Genomic DNA, 20,554 nt, shown 5'->3' on the forward strand with positions numbered 1-20,554 from the left:
TGATCAATCTTGAACCAAAAGCCGAACCAAATCTAAACCAAAACTGTAGGAGAGGGATATACCAGATACGAAGATGCAATATCTCCCAACGAAGGTATTCATGCCCAAAGAAAGACTCCAAAGACTGCTCCCACTGAAGATGACACAATGAACGATGGAGCAGAATCAACAGGGTCCATCCAACGAACTGAATTCTTCAGCAAGAATTCGATGAAGGCAATGAGCACGACTTCCGATCAGCCTTTCTCCAAAGACTGATATCAAGATGCCTCTTGATTGTTCCTATAAAGAAAGGAGATCGAACTGGCAGTATGGCGGCAATTGGAGGAAACGTAGGGAGAAGATGGCGTAGTCACACTGTTGTTGTCTTCTCTCTTGGTGCTCTGAGTTCTGATCTCTAAGAAGCTTGGGATGCTAAGGATGAACTGAATGGTTCGCCCCCTCCTCCTTTTATAGCCTTAAAGAGAGCTCCTAATCTGATTAGGAGTTTCCTAATCCAAATCTGTATTTGGATAAGGAGTTATCTTTAAGAGATAAGGATAAGCCCTTCTCCTATCTACAGATTAAATCAACTCTCTCCTAATCTCATTTGAAGGTTTCCAAATCTGAATTCAGATTCGAAATCTCTGAGTGGATAGGGTAAGACCCTATCCTATCTGCTGATTTAATCCCAGATCCGCCCCCTTACTTAACTAGTCAAACTAGGCCAGTTTGAAATGGGCTTTAGGCCCAATAAGTCTAAGTGCTCAAATTGCTTCCAACCTGCTGCCCAGTTGGGATTCTTTGTATGGCGCGGGACCCAAACATTGATCTACACATTAAACACATGGGTTCAGCCCAGCCTCTATTACAAGGCATGGCCGAATTCACTGAAAAGATAGTGAACCCCTTGAAGCCCATCACATGGACTCCTAATGGGCCCAACACTTACACTAAGTGGTCCCTGGGCCAAGCCACCTTATAAAAACCCAAGGACTGTGGGCAGATGCAAGATTAACCCATCAGGTATTACCCTCAATGGTCTTACACTTAACCTCTCAGTCCATAATGATCATACACTGCCCGACAAGAGAGGACCTCTCCCTCAGCTGCAAGGAATAGTGCTGCACTCTCTACCCACATGGATCCCGGGAATTAAAACCTTTTGCAAACATTTTGAAACCATAATATATATATTTATATCCGTATATAAAATAAATTTTGCAAAACAAATTTCAACGATTGAAATCGGCTGCTGGCAGTCTTGGTTTCCACCAGAGAGAGTGCATTCCCGATCATTACCTTTGTCTGACAAAGGGGCTGATCCTACCACTATGATCACCCACTCAGATGAATTCTTGGACTGTCCCAACATACCCAGGTTTTGACCCCCGCTAAGGATCTCACTGATTGACATATCAAAGACAATCCAATTCGACACCTAGTACAGTATCATAATCGAGTCTAGGGGTCAGGTGTAACTTTCCAGTTTTGCCCACTAATTACCAAGGTCCAAGGCAATATTGGAAATCAGGTCCGGTTCTGGGTTTCAAGTAAACCTACACTGCATGTACCTCGGGTCTCCCCTGGCAACTGAGACAGGCCACCCCAACACTTAGCGGCACATCAATGTTAGCCTTAACAGGATAAATCTCCCCAGACTTATCCAACGACTGTGAACATTCTAAACTAATACGAGTCTCATAAGTGTCCAGTTTAAGGGTATTACATAGAAACACACCACAATAACATGAATCAAATATATACTTTATTCATTTACAATAAATGTCATAAGTACATCAATCTAATTGGAGCTAAGGGCATACAATGTCTAACAGTTTTTGCTACCAAGCAAAGAAATGTTATAAAAAACTCTTATACTGGCATGGTATTCTCACTAGGAATCATGAAACTAAAAATCTCTAAATCATATGAAAGACATAAGAAACCCAATGAAGATAAACAAGAGCACATCGATCTCCAAGTTTCCATTTGAATGTTTCTAGGAAGAGAATGCAATAGATTGCTAAAAATAAAATGATTTTAATCTCTCGTGTTCTCACCTAAATATGACACTCAACCATCAAAACACCATTAGAGATCGCTTATAGATGTCGAACTCAAACAAAAGAGGTAGCAATGGAATGGAAAGATATGGGAGATTTGTTTCTTAGTAAGTCGAACTCAAACAAAAGAGGTAGCAATGGGATGGAAAGATATGAGAGATTTGTTTCTTAGTAAAGTGAGTTTGAGCGAAAAACAAGAAGACTATGCTTTAAGTTTGATCCACAAAGCCATGACGATACAAATTCAAACCAAAAAATGGATATACCCTTTCTTCCCTTCACTATTCTTTCTTTTGGGCCAGAGAGCTGTTGGAGGCTTAAACCTCCTATGGTTTTGTACTAGCACCTTTGTTTTCAATTCACAATTATAGATGGATGAGAGATAGAGAGAGAGAGAGAGAACACGGGAGAAAATTTTAAAGAATTATACAATTTCCTCTCCAACAAGCCTACATTCATCAAATGTATACCGAATTTGACAATGAGTCTTTAGATTCTACTTCCCTTTGTTTGCCATGACATCATTCTTTATATAAGTCATATATTACTTTGGGTTATATTCTTGAGGTTTTCTTTGTAAATTTAAAGAATATTGAAGGGTATAAAGGTCTTTTCATCAATTCTGTCAAGTATGTATTATATAGGTAGGAATGGCAACGGGGCAGGGCGGGGTCGGGGTTTGCCTGCCCTGCACCCGACCCCAAATTCAAATTTCCCGCTCCGAACCCTGACGGGCTAAAAATCCTAACCCCGGTGATTCTTACTTCTATACTTATTAATTATTTTTTAAACCTATCTAGAACTATTTTATATTATGTAATATACTATAATATAATATAATATATATTATGTTATACAATATAGTTGGGGTGGGGTGGATAAATACCATCCCTACCCGGTCCCCCCCGACCCCAGAGATTCAGGTTTTCCCCTGAACCCGCCCAAACCCTGACTAGTGATAAAAAAACCCACCCCCAAACCCTAACTAGTGGTTAAAAAACCCACCCCCAAACCCAAATTAGTGGTCAAATTGCCATCTCTAGCGTATAGGGAGGTTTAAGTCCTAGAAGAAACTAAAGGATGATATAAGTATTTATATTAAAACTTAGTTGAGGTTTAACTATTTTACCTAATTTTCTTGCATTTCTTACCTAAAGAAAGATCATTTCCCCACATAAGATGCTTCTTTTGACTCCTCTTTGATCAAGTCATCAAGGCATATTTTGCTCTTCAAACTTTACAATCATCGACTTTTTTTTGAAAAACCAGCTACCTAACCTAATATAAAGTGCTCTAAAAAAACCTAATATGCGGTGGAAATGTGGAATGCCAAAATAAAAATATAAACAAAACCAACATGCTGTTCTCCTTAATCGTGTAAACCACTTGCCCAAGGTCAATGGTTAGTAACTGCTGGGCCAGACCAAACCCACTTGGTTGACCATACTTGCCCACCAATCGGACGTCCCACATTGATTCCACACTGCAACATCCTTTCATGAAAAGATGATGCATTTATTCCATCTTTACTAGTTGACCAACAATAGTTATCAAAACAAAGTTGACCAACAATTAATCAAGAGAGGCAATTCAATTATATCTACCTATCACAGTTTTATAATCCGGAGGATCTGAACCGTTCAATCCATTTGGTGGGGCCAAACCGACGAGTGAAGTTGTTGTACATCTCTTGAGTACAAGTCATCGCCATCCCTGGTGGCCCTCGGAGGAGACCGCCGGTTTGAGGTGGCGTGTGAATGGTATGAGAGTCTGTTAGAATATTAAAGATTGATCAATATTTAATTATTTGATAGATTTTAATAAAACGAGTGTGTTTTGTCTGTGTTCTTATTTCTTAAGACTTGTGAGAGGTTAGAACGTAACCATGGTTAGATTTGGTGAAGAGGAAAGGGTTTGACCAGCTCCCCCTCCACCTCCTGGTCCTCCTCTGAGGAGCCCTCCGTGAGCAAATCCGAATTCCTTCTGTCATTGGGATTGGATTCTTTATTTTCAAATTTTAAATTTATTTTTGTGGTTGTGGACTTCCTTCTGCTGCACCACTCTCGCTGTCCAAGACCTATACTCTTTCTTCTTCGTCATCATCATCATCATCATCATCTCTCTTTCTCTCTCTTATTGAAATGAAGCAGAACTAGAGACCAGAATAGCTGTATTTTCTTACTAGGTTCTTAGTTCTTTTACCGATCCACCACTATTGTGCTTTCCCGGTGAGACTTTTCCGTCTTTATGTGTTTATTATTTTCTTTTCCATTCACTTTTATTTCTGCATATCCTCAATTTTTTGCTTAATCTATTTCGTGGATGTATGCATGTGGGTACGTGTTTACATGTATGGTATTGTGCTTGTGCTTTGGTTTTCAGTGACTGATCTTAAGTTCTGAGGGTGGTTTTGTTTATTTTTGGTCTCTTTGTTGTTACCCGTTTCGGTTTCCCTTGTTTCTCTAAATAGTTTTTAGTTCGGTAGGTATGCTGTTTCTGTCATGGTTTATTGGGTTTCGGTTCATATCTTCCCTTGATTCTTATTGTTCCTACTATTATTTATTTCTTTTCTTCATCGATTCGAATGGGTAGGGATTTGAGGGAGTCTATGAAGTTATTAAATTATAATATGTGCTGTTTTTAGTTTGCAGTTTGATTTTGATGGACTGGAGATACAATAGTGACCAAAATAGAACTTGTGGAGCTTTCTGGTGGAACACGGGATCAAATTTCTGGAGCTGGGCAGGGTATTATTGACACCCAGAACTTATATTTGCATGGTCTTTTAATTCACCAATTGAGGAAAGCTTGGCTTTCATTTGTTATCTTTTTTGGGTAGAATTCATTTCCTGTCAATAACTCAGTCTAAGTGCTAGAAAGTCCTTTTTGTTTTAGTTACTGTTATTGACATATAATTTTATGTTTCTTTTGTATGGGAAGCTAGACGAAGAAGTGAGCTACTATTTTTTGTCATCGATACCATGGGAGGGCTTTGTTCGAGAAGATCAACTGTTGATAATGCCTCCAGTGGAAGTTTCCCAAATGTCAATGGTCATGGTGATCATAGGTCTGGTGTTTATCAATCTCCTGGATTGTCATCAAATATGGGTACTGATTTGACTCCCCCTCCGGGGAGGGAAAACATGGATAAGCAATTAAGGGAACCTTTTTCATTTCCTGACATGAAGACTGCGTATGGAAGCAATGAAGAAGAATATGATGGGATTCCACGCTTCTCTAGAACTTTGTCACATAAATCTATATCAACAAAATCTAAGCAGATGGCAGTCACAAAGGTAGGGACAACCAAGAAAGGCCTTTTGCATTTTCTTCCTTCTCTTTTCCTTTATTGTTTTTTCTTTTTCTTTTTCTCATACTTCTCATATTTTAAGTCAGAGTAGTACTGAGATTTGTGCTATATTTGTTCTACGGCCAGGTCATTTGTAATTCATTAGCTTGTTTCTCAATTTTCGGTAATGCTGAACATGGATTTGCTAAATTATCTACTTCTGTATATATTGAAGCTTTCCAAGATAATACTACTTATTCAATTTGACAAAATAACGATGCTAGTGAAGATCTGAAATTAATATTAGTTTCTTAAAAATTGGAGTTTGCAAAGAGCAGGATATTGTGTTCAAATCAATAACACCAAAGTTGGTGGTCTTTATTTGTGAACTGATTGAGATTGATCCAGGTTGAAAAGACTTTTGAAGTCATCGGTAGGAGCATCTGCACTTTTCTATCCTGGATTGCAGGGTTGTGTGAAACCCTAGAACTAGCACTCTGTTTGATTGGAGTTAAGTGCTTTAGGTCTTGTTTGACTTTTGTTTGACAACAGAGTACTGTTTATTGGAGTTTTTTTGATCAAGGGAACAAATTGGAACTGAATTGAAGCAGAATATAGAATCTATAGTTGGTCCAGCAGGGTTTGTAAATCCTCTGTTGAATGCTGTGACCACAATTTAGTTGGATGAGACCAACTATCCGGCTTGGTCAAAGTCAGTTTGAATACATGTTTGTAGTAGAGGAAAATTTGATTATCTTAGAAGCAGTAAGAAAAAGTCACAAGAGACTAATCCTAATGAAGTTATGAGAAATGGTTGTAGGAAAATTACACAGTTATTGGGTGGCTGGTGAACTCTATGCAACCAACATCAGTGATCAGTTAGCATTACTTATGGATGGGTTCAGCCCAGGAGATATGGGACAATGCAGTTGAAACAAATTCCTAGAAGTTGAATGTGGATAGTGCATACAAACTAAAGACTGATGTGAATAGTGTAAGATAGGGGAGAAGCTTTTAGTCATGTATTACTCTATGCTGAAGTTTCTATTACATGAAATTAATCTGATGGTGATTGTTGTGTGGGAAAGCACAAATAATGTCGAGACTTACAAGAAGCTGGTAGAAAGGAATAGGGTCTTTAAGTTCTTAATTGGGTTCACCCTTGAGTATGACATCACTAGACAAAACATATTGGTGAAGGATGAGGTAACATTATCTCAAGCATGTGCTTATTAGTAGTGAAAAAAGTAGGAGGCAAGTACAATTTTAGGGAGCACCTATTGACCATTTTGTGCATGCTGGGGTAAAGTCAAAGACTACTAATAAGGACATTGTATGCGAGTATTGCAAGAAGCCCAAGCGTACAAAGGACACTTGTTGGAAACTACATCCACACCTCGTACCAGTAAGGTTTAGAAATAATAATAACAATAGATAATTGGGAATGGGAAGAGTGGAAATACCGATGTGGCTACTGTTCCAAAAGGAGATAAGCGGTCTAGTGATGAGAAATCATCTATGGAGTAGCTTATATAGTGAAAGTAGAGTTTGAGAAATATGGCTGACTCATAAAACATTTGGAGACCATTGTTGCAGCATTCAACTCTTTAGGCAATGCTTCTTCATTTGCTTTTGCCCACTTAGGTATTTGTGCTTCTATCAATCATGCAACTATTTCCAATAATCATAGGATTCCTTGGATTATTGATTTTGGTGCTTTTATCACATGACCAGAATTTCTAACCTTTTATTTTTTTACCAACTCTTCTCTAGTTGTGACAAAATATCCCTTGCCGTGGCTCTCTTGTTCCCATCTCTAGCAAGGGAAACATTAGAACCTTAAACTCCCTTACTCTATCCTTTGTTTTTCATGCCACCAAACTTCAATAACCTTCTCTCTATTGGTAGTTTGACTAAATCTTTGAACTGTTGTATAGCCTTCTTTTTCTCATATAGTGTTTTTTAGGACCTAAAGTCTCGGAAGGTGATTGGAAGTAGCTATGAGGTGAATGAGATATACTTGTTTGATATGCTTGAGAAAATTCATGTACAATCTTGAAGAGTTGCATTGGATTCTATTTCATCAAAGTCCATTAATCATGCCATGTTATGTCATTTTCTTTCGGGTCATCTTCCTTTTTCTTTTTTGAGTCTTTTGATCCCATAATTGTTTAAAGGGATAAACGAATAAGTTTGTCAAGTCTTCATCGTGAGTCTTGTGAACTCTCAAGCTTTATTTGGCACTACAACTCGAGCGTTCTTTGGCACTTCCAGCTCAACCGTGTAGCCATTTGATATCACACTCCTCTTTCGACCTAGATTAACTCCCAACCTGCCAACAACAACTTTTTCTTTTGAAAATAGTGCATGTCACACAAATCTTTTCAAGGTTGAAAGAGGGTCTGGTCCAACAAACAAATTCAAAAATGTCTACAACAAAAAGGGAAAGAAAAGGAAAAGTGGGGACAAACTTCAAGGTTCTGATCAAGGACATAGTCAAGGTTTGGAAGAAAAGAAACCTGATGAGGCTATTCTAGTCACCAAGGGAGAAAAGGGAGATTACGTGGAGATCAAGAGTTTAGCTGCTAGAGATGTCAAAGTAGGCAAGAGTTCAGGTTTGTTCTTTTGGGGAGGTGAGGAGTTTGCTTCCTTCCTATTCTTTCCCAGTTAAGGAAGTCTGGTGTTCTCCCATTCCCCCTAAAATTAGCGCCTTCTGCTGGGAAGTGTTTCATGAAAGCATTAATACCTCTGATTTACTTCAAAGGAAGAGACCAAACTGGTGTTTGTCCCCCGACTGGCATGTTCTTTGCAAGTTGAATGGTGAGACTGCGATTTATCTTCTTATCTCTTGCCTGTTTATTAGCTTTCTTTGGGATTGGTTTACTTCTCTCTTTGGATGCAGGTGGTCTTCTCCTGATAGGTTGGAGGGTTTGTTTAGCCCTACCAGCATTAGCTGTACAAAAAGGAGGGGTAAGACATTGTGGAGATGCACTAGAGCAGCACTAATTTGGACTGTGTGGGAGGAATGAAATGCAAGAATATTTGAAGAGAAGGAATGAAGCAAGAAAGCTTTGGTTGAAACTATAACATTGAGGGTAGCTCATTGGGCAAAAGGTTTGAAGCTGTTTTCGGATTTCAAGATTGAAGATTTCTTCAGAGCTTGGGGTACCATCGTTGCATCCTCAACTACAAGACAAAGATTTGTCGAGGTTTGATCTCCTCCAATAAATGATTGGAAGAAACTGAATTTTCATGGGAGCTGTTTGGGTAACCCAGGGCCCTCAGGTTTTGGGGGAGTCATTAGGGATGAAGAGGGGAACATAATTGCTTTATACTCTGGCCTTGTGGAGCAGACTGATGTGGCAAGATTGGAGTTTTTGGCTGCAGTTTTTGGGGTTGAGAAAGCAAAAGAACTGGGTATTAGAAGGCTGATTATTGAGGGAGATTCTAAAACTGTGATTAAGTGGTTGGTTAAAGGGGAGGGGGTGCCATGGCATTTGAGGAATGAATTCAGAAAACTCAAATGGCTGTCACAGGACATGTTAATCCAAGTGAAATGGGTGAGGAGGACTGCTAATAGCTTGGCAGATAGCTTAGCCAAGCAAGGGTTACATAGAACACATGCTTTGGGCTCAAATGTAGTACTGATTTGGGACAGTTTCTATAGCTGGTTCCTTTCACAACTTGTTGTAATCATGTTTCTCACATAATTAATGAATTTTTTTCTGTGTTGCTGATAAAAAAAAAGGTGAGGAGTTTGCTAAACATGCATTTGAAGCTTTCGAAAAGGAGTAAGAAGGAGGAGGGGCTAAAGAAGCTCATAATAGGGGAAGGAGGAAAGGCATGGAATGAGGAAGGAGACGGTTGAGATTTTACCATTACACCAAATAATGGCTCCTATCACTATAATAATGAGAATCTTAGGAATTACAAAAAATCCCTTTTACACTCTTTTACTTTCTTTTTACACTACCATCACTTTCTCTACATTCCCCCTCAAGTGGAGCACATATTTAATCGTGCTGAACTTGCAAAGAATATCAACTAGTTTTGCCTTTATAATTCCTTTTGTTAAAAGATATGCTAGCTGGTTGTTTAAAGAGACAAAAGGTAGACAAATCTATTGTGCTTCAATATTCTTCTTGATGAAATGACTATTGTTTAACTAGGTCTCAAACAAACGGTCATAATCATTCCATTCGATGAAAGGAAAGCTGTGTTAGATGTGGGGAATGAAGCAGTGGGGTTCACTATTGTAGAAACAAAGGAGGGAACGATAGTGGTCAAAAACTGGTGTCCCTCTTGCAACTCGAAGACCTTTTGGTGATGGCTGCTTTCATCTGAAGTTATTGGGATTGCCATTCAACCTGTGGTAGAAACTTAGCTTTGAGAAGGTAGCTTTTGCCATGGGAGGTGTTCTCATCTCCTTAAAGAAGATGGACTTAAGAGTAGTAAGTTTGAGGATAGTTGGTGGTGTCAAGCTTTGAAGCGGTTCCACGTTCTCTCGACATCTTGGCTAAAGGTGTTTGGAACAAGATCTAAGTTGTGTCAGAAGTGGAAGCGATGCTCTGGAGTAGGAATTCAAAGGTTGAAGAAGGTGATGGCATGGTTGGGTGGGTGACACGTGGAGGAGAAAGAAAAAGGGATTTGGACATGCATGTAAACGAGTGGAGAGTGCGATGGCATCGGAAAAGTTGTTACCAAATGCTATGGTGGTTCATATTCCAAAGAAAGAATTTTTTTTAAATAATGGTGCCTGTAGTGCGAGGTTTTTCTTATGGGGAAGCATTAAAAAAGGGAATAAGGTCGATGGGTGAGCGGAGCTCACATGAAAATGATGTGCAGAAATTGAAGGCTTGCAATAAACTAGTGGGGCAAGCCAAGGGCTGTTTTAGTAGACCGGGTTGTGATGAGGAGGGTGAAGCGGCACGAGGACCACTTAATAATCATGTGAGTCTTATTCGTGGGTTGTTAATAGACAACAAAAACTGTCTATCATCATCTCCAGCTTCAGAATTGGCTAAAGGTCAGAAAGGGACGGATGGTCATTTTAAATCAATTTATAGAAGGCCAATGTTAAGGAGATGGATTTTAGAGGGTTTGACTTGGCCATCCTTGGAATGTACCTTAATTAGAGAGTTGAAGAGAAAATTTGAGATGGATGAAAGCAATATTTTCTATGGCTTTTTACCAAGATTGTTGGTAGTGGTTAAAGGGAGATTTAATGAAAGTCTTTGAGGAATTTTTTCATAGGGGGATTATTAGTAGGGGTGTTAATGCTACTTCCAATGCCTTGATCCCTAAGAAATCCAAAGCTTGTCACCCCAAGGATTTTAGACCAATTAGGCCTAGTGACGAGTACAGACAAAATCCTAGCCAAGGTTCTCTCCCTCATAAAAAAGTCCTCCCCTCAATTATTTCTTAGTTTCAAGGTGCTTTTATTCAAGAGTGACAAATTTCAGGTCAACTACTCATTGCTAATGAATGTGTAGAGGAGTTTAAGAAATTTGTGAGGAAGGATCTCATTTATATGTTGGATTTGGAGAGAGGTTACGATCTTGTGGACTGCGGGTTCTTGATTGAAGCTTTGAGTAAATGTGGCTTTGGTGCAAGATGGTGTGAATGGATTAGAGGTTGCTTGCAATCTTGCCATTTTTCAGTCTTGGTAAATGGGATGGTTAAAGATTTTTTTGGTGCTTTTAGAGGTGTGAGACAAGGGGATCCACTATCACCATTCTTTTTTGATGAATCATTATCATTATTCTTGTTCACTATCAAGGTAGAGGTGTTTAGTAGACTGATCTTGAGAGCTGGTGAGATGGGCTCATTAAGGGGTTGGAGAGTGGGAAGAGATAGTGTAGTGGTCTCCCATCTTTAATTTGCGAATGACATCATTATTTTTTGTGAGGATGAGGGTGAGGCAAGGGCTAGGAATTTGAGGATGTTAGTGAGTTTGTTTGAGAAGATAATGAATTTAAAGGTTAATCTTAATGAAAGTGTAGGGGCTGGGGTCAATTTGGTGCAAAAAGACATTGATTTATGGGCTAGGGAATTAAGGTGTATCCAAGTGATTGGCTTATGAAATATTTAGGACTCCCTCTAGGTGCAAAACCTAGATCGTTGGCTTTCTGGAACCTGGTAGTAGAGAGATTTGAAAAGAAGTTGGTAGTGTGGAAGAGAAATTATGTTTCACTAGGAGGTAGGATAACTTTAATCAAATCTACCCATAGTTGTCAAGGCGATGCCTAGGTGACAAGGAGCCCTTGGAGGCTCACCTCGCCTAGTTGCCAAGCAGTTTTGTGCACTGGGTAATAAAATATTTTTATATATATATATATTTTTTGACATTATAATTATAAAATAGACATTATTAAACTAGAATATTCATTTTATGTGTTTATATACTAATTTCTTTTTATTATTTTCTTATTTTGTTAGGGTTTAATCAACACAAACATTACTAGCTGCTGTATTTAACCCATGGTTCAAAGTATCAATACACCTCTGTGTATTGGCAGAGGTGTATCGGTACTTATAACGATACTCCCCTTATCTTTTTTTTATTTCTTTGGTTTTCAATTTCATTTTTAAATGTATATTATTTAAAAAATGGGTCCCCAAAAATACCTGTAAACAGGTATTGGGACCCCAAAGATACAATACAATACACCCGATACGGGGCGTATCGTATCGAAATTTTGATCCTTGATTGAACCCTCAAAAATTTCAAAACCTGAACCAATAAGCAAGGGAAGAACTTAAAATTTTGTCTAATCAACACATTTTCTTCTTCCACATCTTCTTCTTCTTCTTCCACCTTTTCTTTTCTTCTTTCCTATAACAAAAGTAAGGGTTCAGCCCCTATATTTTTTGAATTTTCTTTCCTTTGTTCTTTTTCTTCTCATAAAATGTTGATTTTCTAGACTTAAACATGAAATTTATACTTCCCTTGTGAAAATTATGAATAATTATTAAGGAAAGATGGTTATGGAACCTAGGGAACTACCCTAGGATGTATGGTTTTACATAAAAAAAAATCCATTGCCTAGGCGACAAGGAGCCCCCCTGTTGCCTAGCCTTGCCTTGGCGCCTTGAAAACTATGAATCTACCTTAGCTTATCTTCCTGTTTGCCACCTCTTGGTGTTTAGCATGTCTCAATCTGTTGTTAAAAAATTAAAGAAAATAATGAGACTTTCTACGGAAACCAGGTGAGGCAAAGAAGGACTATTTGATTAGGTGGGAAGTAGTGAGTAGAAGGAAGGAGTGTGGAGGACTGGGCTTAGGAAGGCTGAAAGAAAAGAATGTGGCTCTTTTAGGGAAATGACTTTGGAGATTCTCGAGTTAAACGGATAGACTGTGGCACAAAATGATTGTTAGCATTCATGGGCTCTTAGAGAATGGTTGGGATGCTGGAATTTCTAGCCGGGCTTCTTGTTCTTCACCTTGGAAAGCGACCTGGAAGTGTCTTCCACTTGATCATATCAAGATTGATCTTAACTCAGGTAACAAAATTAAATTTTGGGAAGGCTTGTGGGTGGGTGAAGCTCCTTTAAAGGATTCTTTTCCATCTCTGTTTTCCCTCTCTTCTTTTATGGGCAAACCAATCTCTGAGTTTTTGTTCCCTTCTTCTGTTTTATGGGTTTGGGTGGAGCCTATGTTTTCACAGAAATGTGAGGGATTCAGAGTTGGGTCTTGTCTCAAACCTCCTACATATTCTTGATGGGGTTTTCCTTGATACTAGCTAAGTGGATAGTAAACTATGGACCTTACATCCTTTTGGGGTTTTCACTTGTGCTTCTTTCTTCATGTCTTTGTCTTCTTCTTGCTAGCCAATTGTGCCCTTTCTATTAAACGAAGTTTGGTGTTGCCCGATCCCCCCTCCCAAAGTGAGTGCTTTTTGTTGGGAGGTTTTCCATGGTGCAATTAATACCTGCAATGAGCTTCAGAGGAAGAGACCTAGCTGGTGCTTTTCCCCAAATTGGTGTTATCTGTGTGATTCTAATGGTGAATCTTCTCATCACATTTTCATTTCCTGTTCCTTTTCTTGCTGTATATGGGATTGGTTTTTATCCTTCTTTGGGTGTAGGTGGAACACCCGAGACAGTTTAGACAGGTTGTTTGACACTTCTACTTTTAGTTGGCCAAAAGAAGGGGAAGGCTATTGTGAAGATGTACGAGGGCAGCAGTGGTTTGGACATTATGGGAAGAAAGAAATAAGCGAATCTTTGAGGAGAAGAAAAGAAGGAAGCTCTAATAGAAGGAATCATGGAAAAAGTGGCTCTCTGGGTTAAGTCATTGAGTTTATTTTCAGAGTTTACTTTTGATGACATAATAAGGAAGTAGGGAACAATTGCAGCTTTATCCTCAGCTAAGAAGAAATCTTTAAGGAATTGGGACCCCCCTGAGTTAGACTTCCTAAGCTAAACTTTGATGGGAGCAATTTTGGGAATCCGGGTGTGTCTGGAATTGGAGGGGTTTTAAGAAATGAAAATGGAGATATTGTGGGTTTGTATTCAGGCCCTATTGGATTTAGTGATTTCGTAACAGTGGAGCTAGCTGCAGTGATTTTTGGAACACAAAAGGCTATGGGGTTGGGGGTGAGAAAGCTGGTAGTTGAAGGAGATTTCAAAGTAGTGATAAGCTGGCTGAGACAGAACGAAAAGATCCTTGGTATTTCAGAAATGAACTTAAAAGTTTAGAAGATTTTCAAGGGATATGCATTTTGTAATCCAGTGGACTCCAAGGTTGGCTAATGGTCTAGCAGACCAGTTAGCAAAACAAGGGGTTAACAGGGCACATTGTTTCTGGGATCAGTTGTAAGACTAAAGATTTAAAGGCTCTTAGTTCTCTTTTTGATAGTCTTGTTTTTCAGGGGGACAGCCGAAGCTGCCCATGATTTGTACATGCTCTAATTTGTTTATGTAATAAATTTTGCTTCTGTTACTGATAAAAGAAGTCTATGTTTAACTAGATCATGTGGAATGTTAATTGCTGCCTTGTTATCTAATCTTGTAGGCTGATAAACTAGAACACCAAAATCTCCAAGAATCTTTTTATTTTGATGAATAAAATCTCCAAGAATCTTGTTGATGCCCAAAAGCTCAGAGATGCCATGAGCCATTGCCTTATATTCTTCTTATGCACTGAATCTGGCTACCAATGTCTTTCTTTTTTGCTTTTCCAAGTAACTGGATTCCCCCCTGCAACAACCAAGCCTGCCTAGTCTGCATCTGTGTAGGTTACCATATCTAAATGGCCTTGATTAGTGAATAATATCCCCTTGCCTGGTCTGGACTTGATGTACACTAAAATTCTTTCAACAGCTTCAAGATGTGGGACTCAAAGTGAAATATATCTAGTCTTGTTAGAGACATCTGAAACTTCCAACATCATCAAGCAATTCACCATCCAAACCATAGTTATCAAGGTGTCTAGGCGATTCCAGGTGACACTGGGGCACCTAGTCTCCTAGTTGCCTAGGCAATAAGAATTTTATAATATAAAAAAACTAACTTTTGGCTAGTTACATAGTTTTATATATCATTCAGCATGTATATTAATTGAAAAAATAGCAATTCTCTTTATTAAGAACATTAAATTTCCTCTAAAAATGTGGCAAATTATCACATCTAAAAGATAAAAATCTATTACGTACTATTAATTTCATTATTTTAAAAAATAGTACTACTATAATAAGTATTGAACTGAGCAATTTCATATCAATTAGCAGCTAAAGAAGATTATTAACTTCTTGTGTAAATATTTAAGATGGAAAGTAAAATAGAAAAAACAAGGATGGAGTTTCTTTTTTATTTAATTAGAGAAAGAGAATAGAAGAAGAAAAAACTTCTTTATAATTCTATTATTTCTTTCCTCTTTCTTTCTTTCTTTCTTTCTTTTACTCTCCTCAAAACCCTTTGATCTTTTAAATTTCAATGCTAAAACATTAAAACAAGGTATAATATATATATATATATATATATATATATATATATATATATATATATATATATATATATATATATATATATATATGTAATAAAATCTTTTAACGCATACATTAATAAGACACAGCAATATAACTGATATTATAAAAGGTGCTCACCTTGTCATTTTTGCGCCTAAGCGACACCTTGACAACTATGATCCAAACCACTTAATTTGTGGTTTTGAAAATTAGATCAATAGGTGTATTAGAGGCTTGGCTCCTAATTTTCCTGTTTCATGTTGTAGCTCTAATATATATTTCTGTTAAGATAGATATCCCCTTAGACTGTGCCGCTTCAATCCCAAGAAAGTACTTCAGATTTCCCAGATCTTTAATCTCAGATTCTTTAGCTAGGAACTTCTTGCATTTGTAGACTTCTTCTTACGAACCTATAAGAACTATGTCATCCACATAAACAATCAATTCTGTAGTGTCTTGTCCTTCTTTCTTTACAAAAAAAAGGTATACTCTTCACAGATCACCTAAAAAAGGAAAAAAATGGATTGATTTCATGTATATGTTCTTTGGATTCTCTTAATAGTTTCCTGCTGTCTTAACAGGTTTCAGAGGTGAGTTCACTTTTGGGTAGAGCTGGTACTGCTGGGCTTGGGAAGGCAGTGGAGGTCTTGGACACACTTGGAAGTAGCATGACAAATTTGAATAATAGTGGATTTGTGTCTGGGGTGACAACAAAAGGCAACAAAATTTCAATTTTAGCATTTGAGGTTGCAAACACAATTGTTAAGGGAGCCAATCTTATGCAGTCCCTTTCAGAGGAAAATATAAAGCATCTGAAAGAAGTGGTACTTCCTTCAGAAGGTGTGCAACATTTAGTATCAAAAGACATGGATCAACTACTGAGGATTGCTGCTGCTGACAAGAGGTGGTGTACAGAAATGTTAAATTTTGACTATATATTTTTTGAAGATAAATAAAGAAGAAAATTTATTAAACTAAAGAAAAAGGATTACAAAAAGATGACAAGGCATCACCCAACCCCAAATAACCAAACCACCCTTAAAAGCTAACAAAACAACCAACCACAAACCACACCCAACAAGACTCTCACAGCCAAACAGCCAGCCACAAACAAAGCCCAAAAGAAGACACCTGAAGCCTCTGACTTACCCCCCCATCTCAACTTTCCTTCGAACAAATCTGAACAGTCCTCCTAATACATGAAACAAAACCCATTCACTTCCTCTTCCCAGATACAGAAAACAAAATCCATTCACTTTAGTCTTTCATCAATTGAAAAACTAACCCCTTTTTTTCTCTTCATGACTCTTTTTGTCTTCTTCTCCCCTTCTCAATTCTAACCCCAAAGGGGATGGAGAAATTTTTACTATATTTCATATTAATGTTAATTTGTTTAACTGAAAATTTGTCTGCAATGTGTACCTTTATTTATTGAAGAGTGACCTTGTTGGTTTGTTATACAATGTATGCACTATGCAGGGAAGAGTTAAAGGTTTTCTCTGGAGAAGTTGTCCGTTTTGGAAATCGCTGTAAAGATCCTCAATGGCACAATCTAGATCGTTACTTTGAGAAGTATAGTTAATTTATGTTATTTTCACTAGCTATTCTGCTTTAGTAAATTTTAAATGTATTTCTGACATGTCATTGTTTTGATTCCTTTTGTGATATTTTAGGCTGGGAACAGAACTTATCCCTCAAAGACAATTGAAAAAAGAAGCACCAGGAGTGATGCAGCAGTTAATGACCTTGGTTGAATACACAGCTGTGAGTATTTCATCTATCAGCGGGATAAGAAACAACAAGCATTTTTTTTTATTCTGACTTGTTTATGCTAATCAATGGGAAACTTATCTGCAATTCAAAGTTAATTTTTTTATCAATAATATTTCTTTTTGATCAATAAATTCAAAGTTAATTTGGAAGCATGAGTTTTGAGTCCGTTGCTTACACTATGTTGAAATAAATCAATCTTTTAATTTTCTGTTAGTTTAGGTAGAAACCTCTGGATCAATGTAATCAGACTTGAACAGAACAAGAACGATTTGGTTCAAATGGTTTAACTGTTACATTTAACTATTGAACTCATAAAACTAAAAAGTGAAAAAATAAAAAAGTTGAAGAAATAGCTAAGGGTTTGTTGAGCACTTAAAGCAATTATGTGGGATGTCAGATCATGGATTGGATCTTGATAGCTAATGAACGTGTATAGGAATTGAAAAACTTATGTTCAAACTTTATTAATTAATGGCAAGAGAAGAGAGCTTCATTCATGCTGGAGGAGAAGAGAGCTTTGTTCAGGCTGCTTGGTGGAGAAGAAAGTTTCAAGTGGAGGCTAAGAAATTTGTGCTGGAGGAAATGAGAAAAAGAAAAGGTGCAGTTGTAAAAGTCATTGAAGTTTCGAAGGCAACAGTGCTGCTGAAAGGGAAATCAGTCCTTTGGTTCAAAGGGTTCCTCGAAGGAACCATTCACTCATGGAGACAGATTAACCAGAGGGTTTCAAACAAGAAAACACCAGTTATTCTGATGAAGTGAAAGAAAAAAAAAAAAGAGTATATGTAACTCTAATTGAATCTTTTGGAGTAGGCAAAAGGCGAATGGTATGCTTTCCATAAGGAAAAAATTGCTCAGTTGGAAGCTAGTTGCTGATGCTCTACAACAGTTCTTGGAAAAAACAGGAGACCTCAGACGGGTGAAGGAAAACGTTACAATCAGAGAAATTGTGCAAGAGAAAATGTTGGGGGAGGAAAAAGCAGAGAAAGAAACTCTTGTAAAAAATGCTGAAGCAGAGATGAAGTTGACTGAACAAAAGATAAAAGAGCTTGACGATCCTGTAGATTTTCTGTAGTTCTTGTCTGATTCCAAGCCTTTCTCTGGAAAGTATTAGAGAAGCTTGGAATAAAAAAATTGTTGTTATCACAAATAAGAGAGATTCAGATTGGAACTTGATCCCGATAGAACAGTGAAGGCATTGACCATTAAAGAAATGACTATACAAGACCGTATGAGGAGGGTAAAGCTATCCTGGATATAGGGGACGAGAAAATGGAGTTTACAACAGTGGAGATGAGTGAAGGACGGGTGATGATTGGACGCTGGTGTCCCTTGTCGAATAGTACCTCAGCAAAGGAGGGAGCTACTATAATCAAATTATTGAGGTTGCCGTTTCACCTCTGGACAGAAATCACATTAACCGGAATAGAAAAAATTTTAGGTGAAGCATTGGAACCTGTTAATCTAAGCAAACTTCATGCTGCTAAACTCCAATTAGTTGGAGTAAAGCCAAAATTGATTTCAAGAACCTTGCAACTGCTCACAGAAGGTTATAAGTACTGCATCTGGGTAGCTTTGGTAGCCAAAGCAATGTTATGGAGAGGTAGGAGAAAGGAGGAAGACAAGGATGATGTGGAGGGGTGAGTGATGTGTGGCAGTGAGATAAAAGAGGATTGGCACCACGTGGCTAAAGGAGTAGGAGCTCTTGGGTGGTCAAAAAAAGGAAGGAGGGAGACTCCAAGATGATCATTTCTTGGGCCAGGAGTAAGCAGCTTGTTCCATGGATCTATAGGCATGAGTTTAGGGAAATAGAGAGCATCACACAGGAGCTGAACATAACTTTCAACTGGGCTAGAAGGATAGCAAATGGGATGGCCAATACTCTAGCAAAACAAGTGTATATAGGCAACAGTTGTTGTAGGCACTATTGTAATATCCAGATTCATATTTTAATATAATTTTCAATTTTCTTGCTGATAAAAAAAAGTTGAGAATGGTTCTGTATTTTCTTTTAAAGCTATTTTACATCAAAATAAGCTCAAGAAAATAAATATTGAAGGGTATGATGCATATTAATACATGTAAATAAAGTTTATTTCACCAAGTCAACATTTCTAAGAACCAGGCAAGTTCCCAGTTCTGGTGGTCTGACCATCAGGTCTGGTCTTAGTCTGACACCATTGCTCTGGATAATCTATGGCTGTAATGTGATAATTGGCTTTTATATGTGATGAATTAAAGCTTGTGGAATTCCAATGGTGTTTTCTCATTTTCTTCTGCATTAACTTTTCTGATTTGATGCCCTTTTAATCCTTATCTTTACCAGTATATTCAACCCAGTTGTAGAAGGTTCTAGCTCAATCATGATTATCTTTTTCTACCGGTTAGTAAAGTTCAAACTGGTTGGGATGATCCCACCCTGTATTTTACCCAATTCATGGCTTTATTGCCTCTGCCTTTTTGGAATATTACTGCAAGGTAGTATGGGCAAAGTACTAGGTAGATCCATTTTCAAATTTGAGTTTGTGTAGAGATCTTAGTTTGTACTTTTTCCCTTTTTGATGTGAAAATGTCTGTAATCTTACATAGCCTGGTGTTAAATTTCAGAATTCATTTGTTGGATTTTTCTTTTGTTTTTTTTTTTTTCTGTTTCTTTGGTCTCAGGAATTATACCATGAGTTACATGCCTTGGACAGATTTCAACAAGATTATAGACGTAAGCTTCAGGAAGAAGATAATTCAAGTATTGCTCAAAGAGGTAATTTTCTATTGCGTCTCTAATATGTGAATTGGAATGCTGCAGAGTGACTTCAGTAGTGAAGTAAATATATAAATTTATAACAATGTTGGTGGAAGTTGTGATGCATCATTCTTCTGAGTCACTAATTATTGTGTTTTTCTAAATACTTTTGAAAGTAGATTCTTTTTGGATAACGATTGTAATTACTTAAAAACAATGGAACTTCTTTTCTTGTGGGAAGTGTTCCCAGTTTAAAGTTAACAAATAAGATGTTTTACTTGTTACAAACAGTGAGGGGGAAAAATAGGAGGGGAAAAGGATTGACAAATTTTCTGAATGAGAAGGTGAAATGCTTTGAAGTTTCTTAGAACTACATAATTATCTGGAATGTTGAGCATCTCTTAAATTTGATATCTCTTTCTTCTTTAATGATGTTTCTGTCTGTAACTGAAAATTTACCCCTTTGATATGTAGGAGACAGCCTAGCTATCTTAAGAACAGAATTGAAAAGCCAAAAGAAGCATGTAAGAAGTTTAAAGAAAAAATCACTCTGGTCCAAGATTTTAGAAGAGGTACCTATATTCTTTTTTTTTTTTGATAAATAGTAGAGGTACCTATTATTCTTGTTCCCAATTTTCAAAAACATTTGATTAGAACACATTTATCATGAATTGCTTTTGTATATATTATAGACCAAGGAACTAACTAATGAAGTTTTTTTTTTTTTTTTTTTTTTCTTTTT

At 37.5% G+C, this 20,554-nt stretch overlaps 1 protein-coding gene across 8 annotated transcripts in view; it reads left to right on the plus strand.

Moving 5' to 3' along the window:
• The first annotated feature begins 3,765 nt into the window (after window positions 1–3,765).
• The window catches only part of LOC148874240 (protein PSK SIMULATOR 1-like), a 29,079-nt gene continuing 12,290 nt past the window's right edge, over window positions 3,766–20,554 (plus strand). Inside the window, exons 1-8 of one of the 8 annotated variants that reach the window (XM_088963149.1) lie at window positions 3,766–3,805; window positions 4,690–4,792; window positions 4,990–5,341; window positions 15,884–16,206; window positions 16,782–16,874; window positions 16,976–17,066; window positions 19,737–19,830; window positions 20,287–20,384. In XM_088963149.1, coding sequence (XP_088819275.1) covers window positions 4,707–4,792; window positions 4,990–5,341; window positions 15,884–16,206; window positions 16,782–16,874; window positions 16,976–17,066; window positions 19,737–19,830; window positions 20,287–20,384 — 1,137 coding nt within the window. In that variant the 5' untranslated portion in view covers window positions 3,766–3,805; window positions 4,690–4,706. Of the gene's footprint in view, window positions 3,806–3,872; window positions 4,274–4,689; window positions 4,881–4,985; window positions 5,342–15,883; window positions 16,207–16,781; window positions 16,875–16,975; window positions 17,067–19,736; window positions 19,831–20,286; window positions 20,385–20,554 lie in introns of those variants that run through there. The other 7 variants (XM_088963147.1, XM_088963146.1, XM_088963150.1 and 4 more) reach the window with 7 other exon arrangements.

Source organism: Nelumbo lutea, chromosome 1 (genome assembly GCF_056320005.1).
Source record: "Nelumbo lutea isolate HS-2025 chromosome 1, American lotus-T2T, whole genome shotgun sequence".
NCBI classification, from domain to species: Eukaryota; Viridiplantae; Streptophyta; class Magnoliopsida; order Proteales; family Nelumbonaceae; genus Nelumbo; species Nelumbo lutea.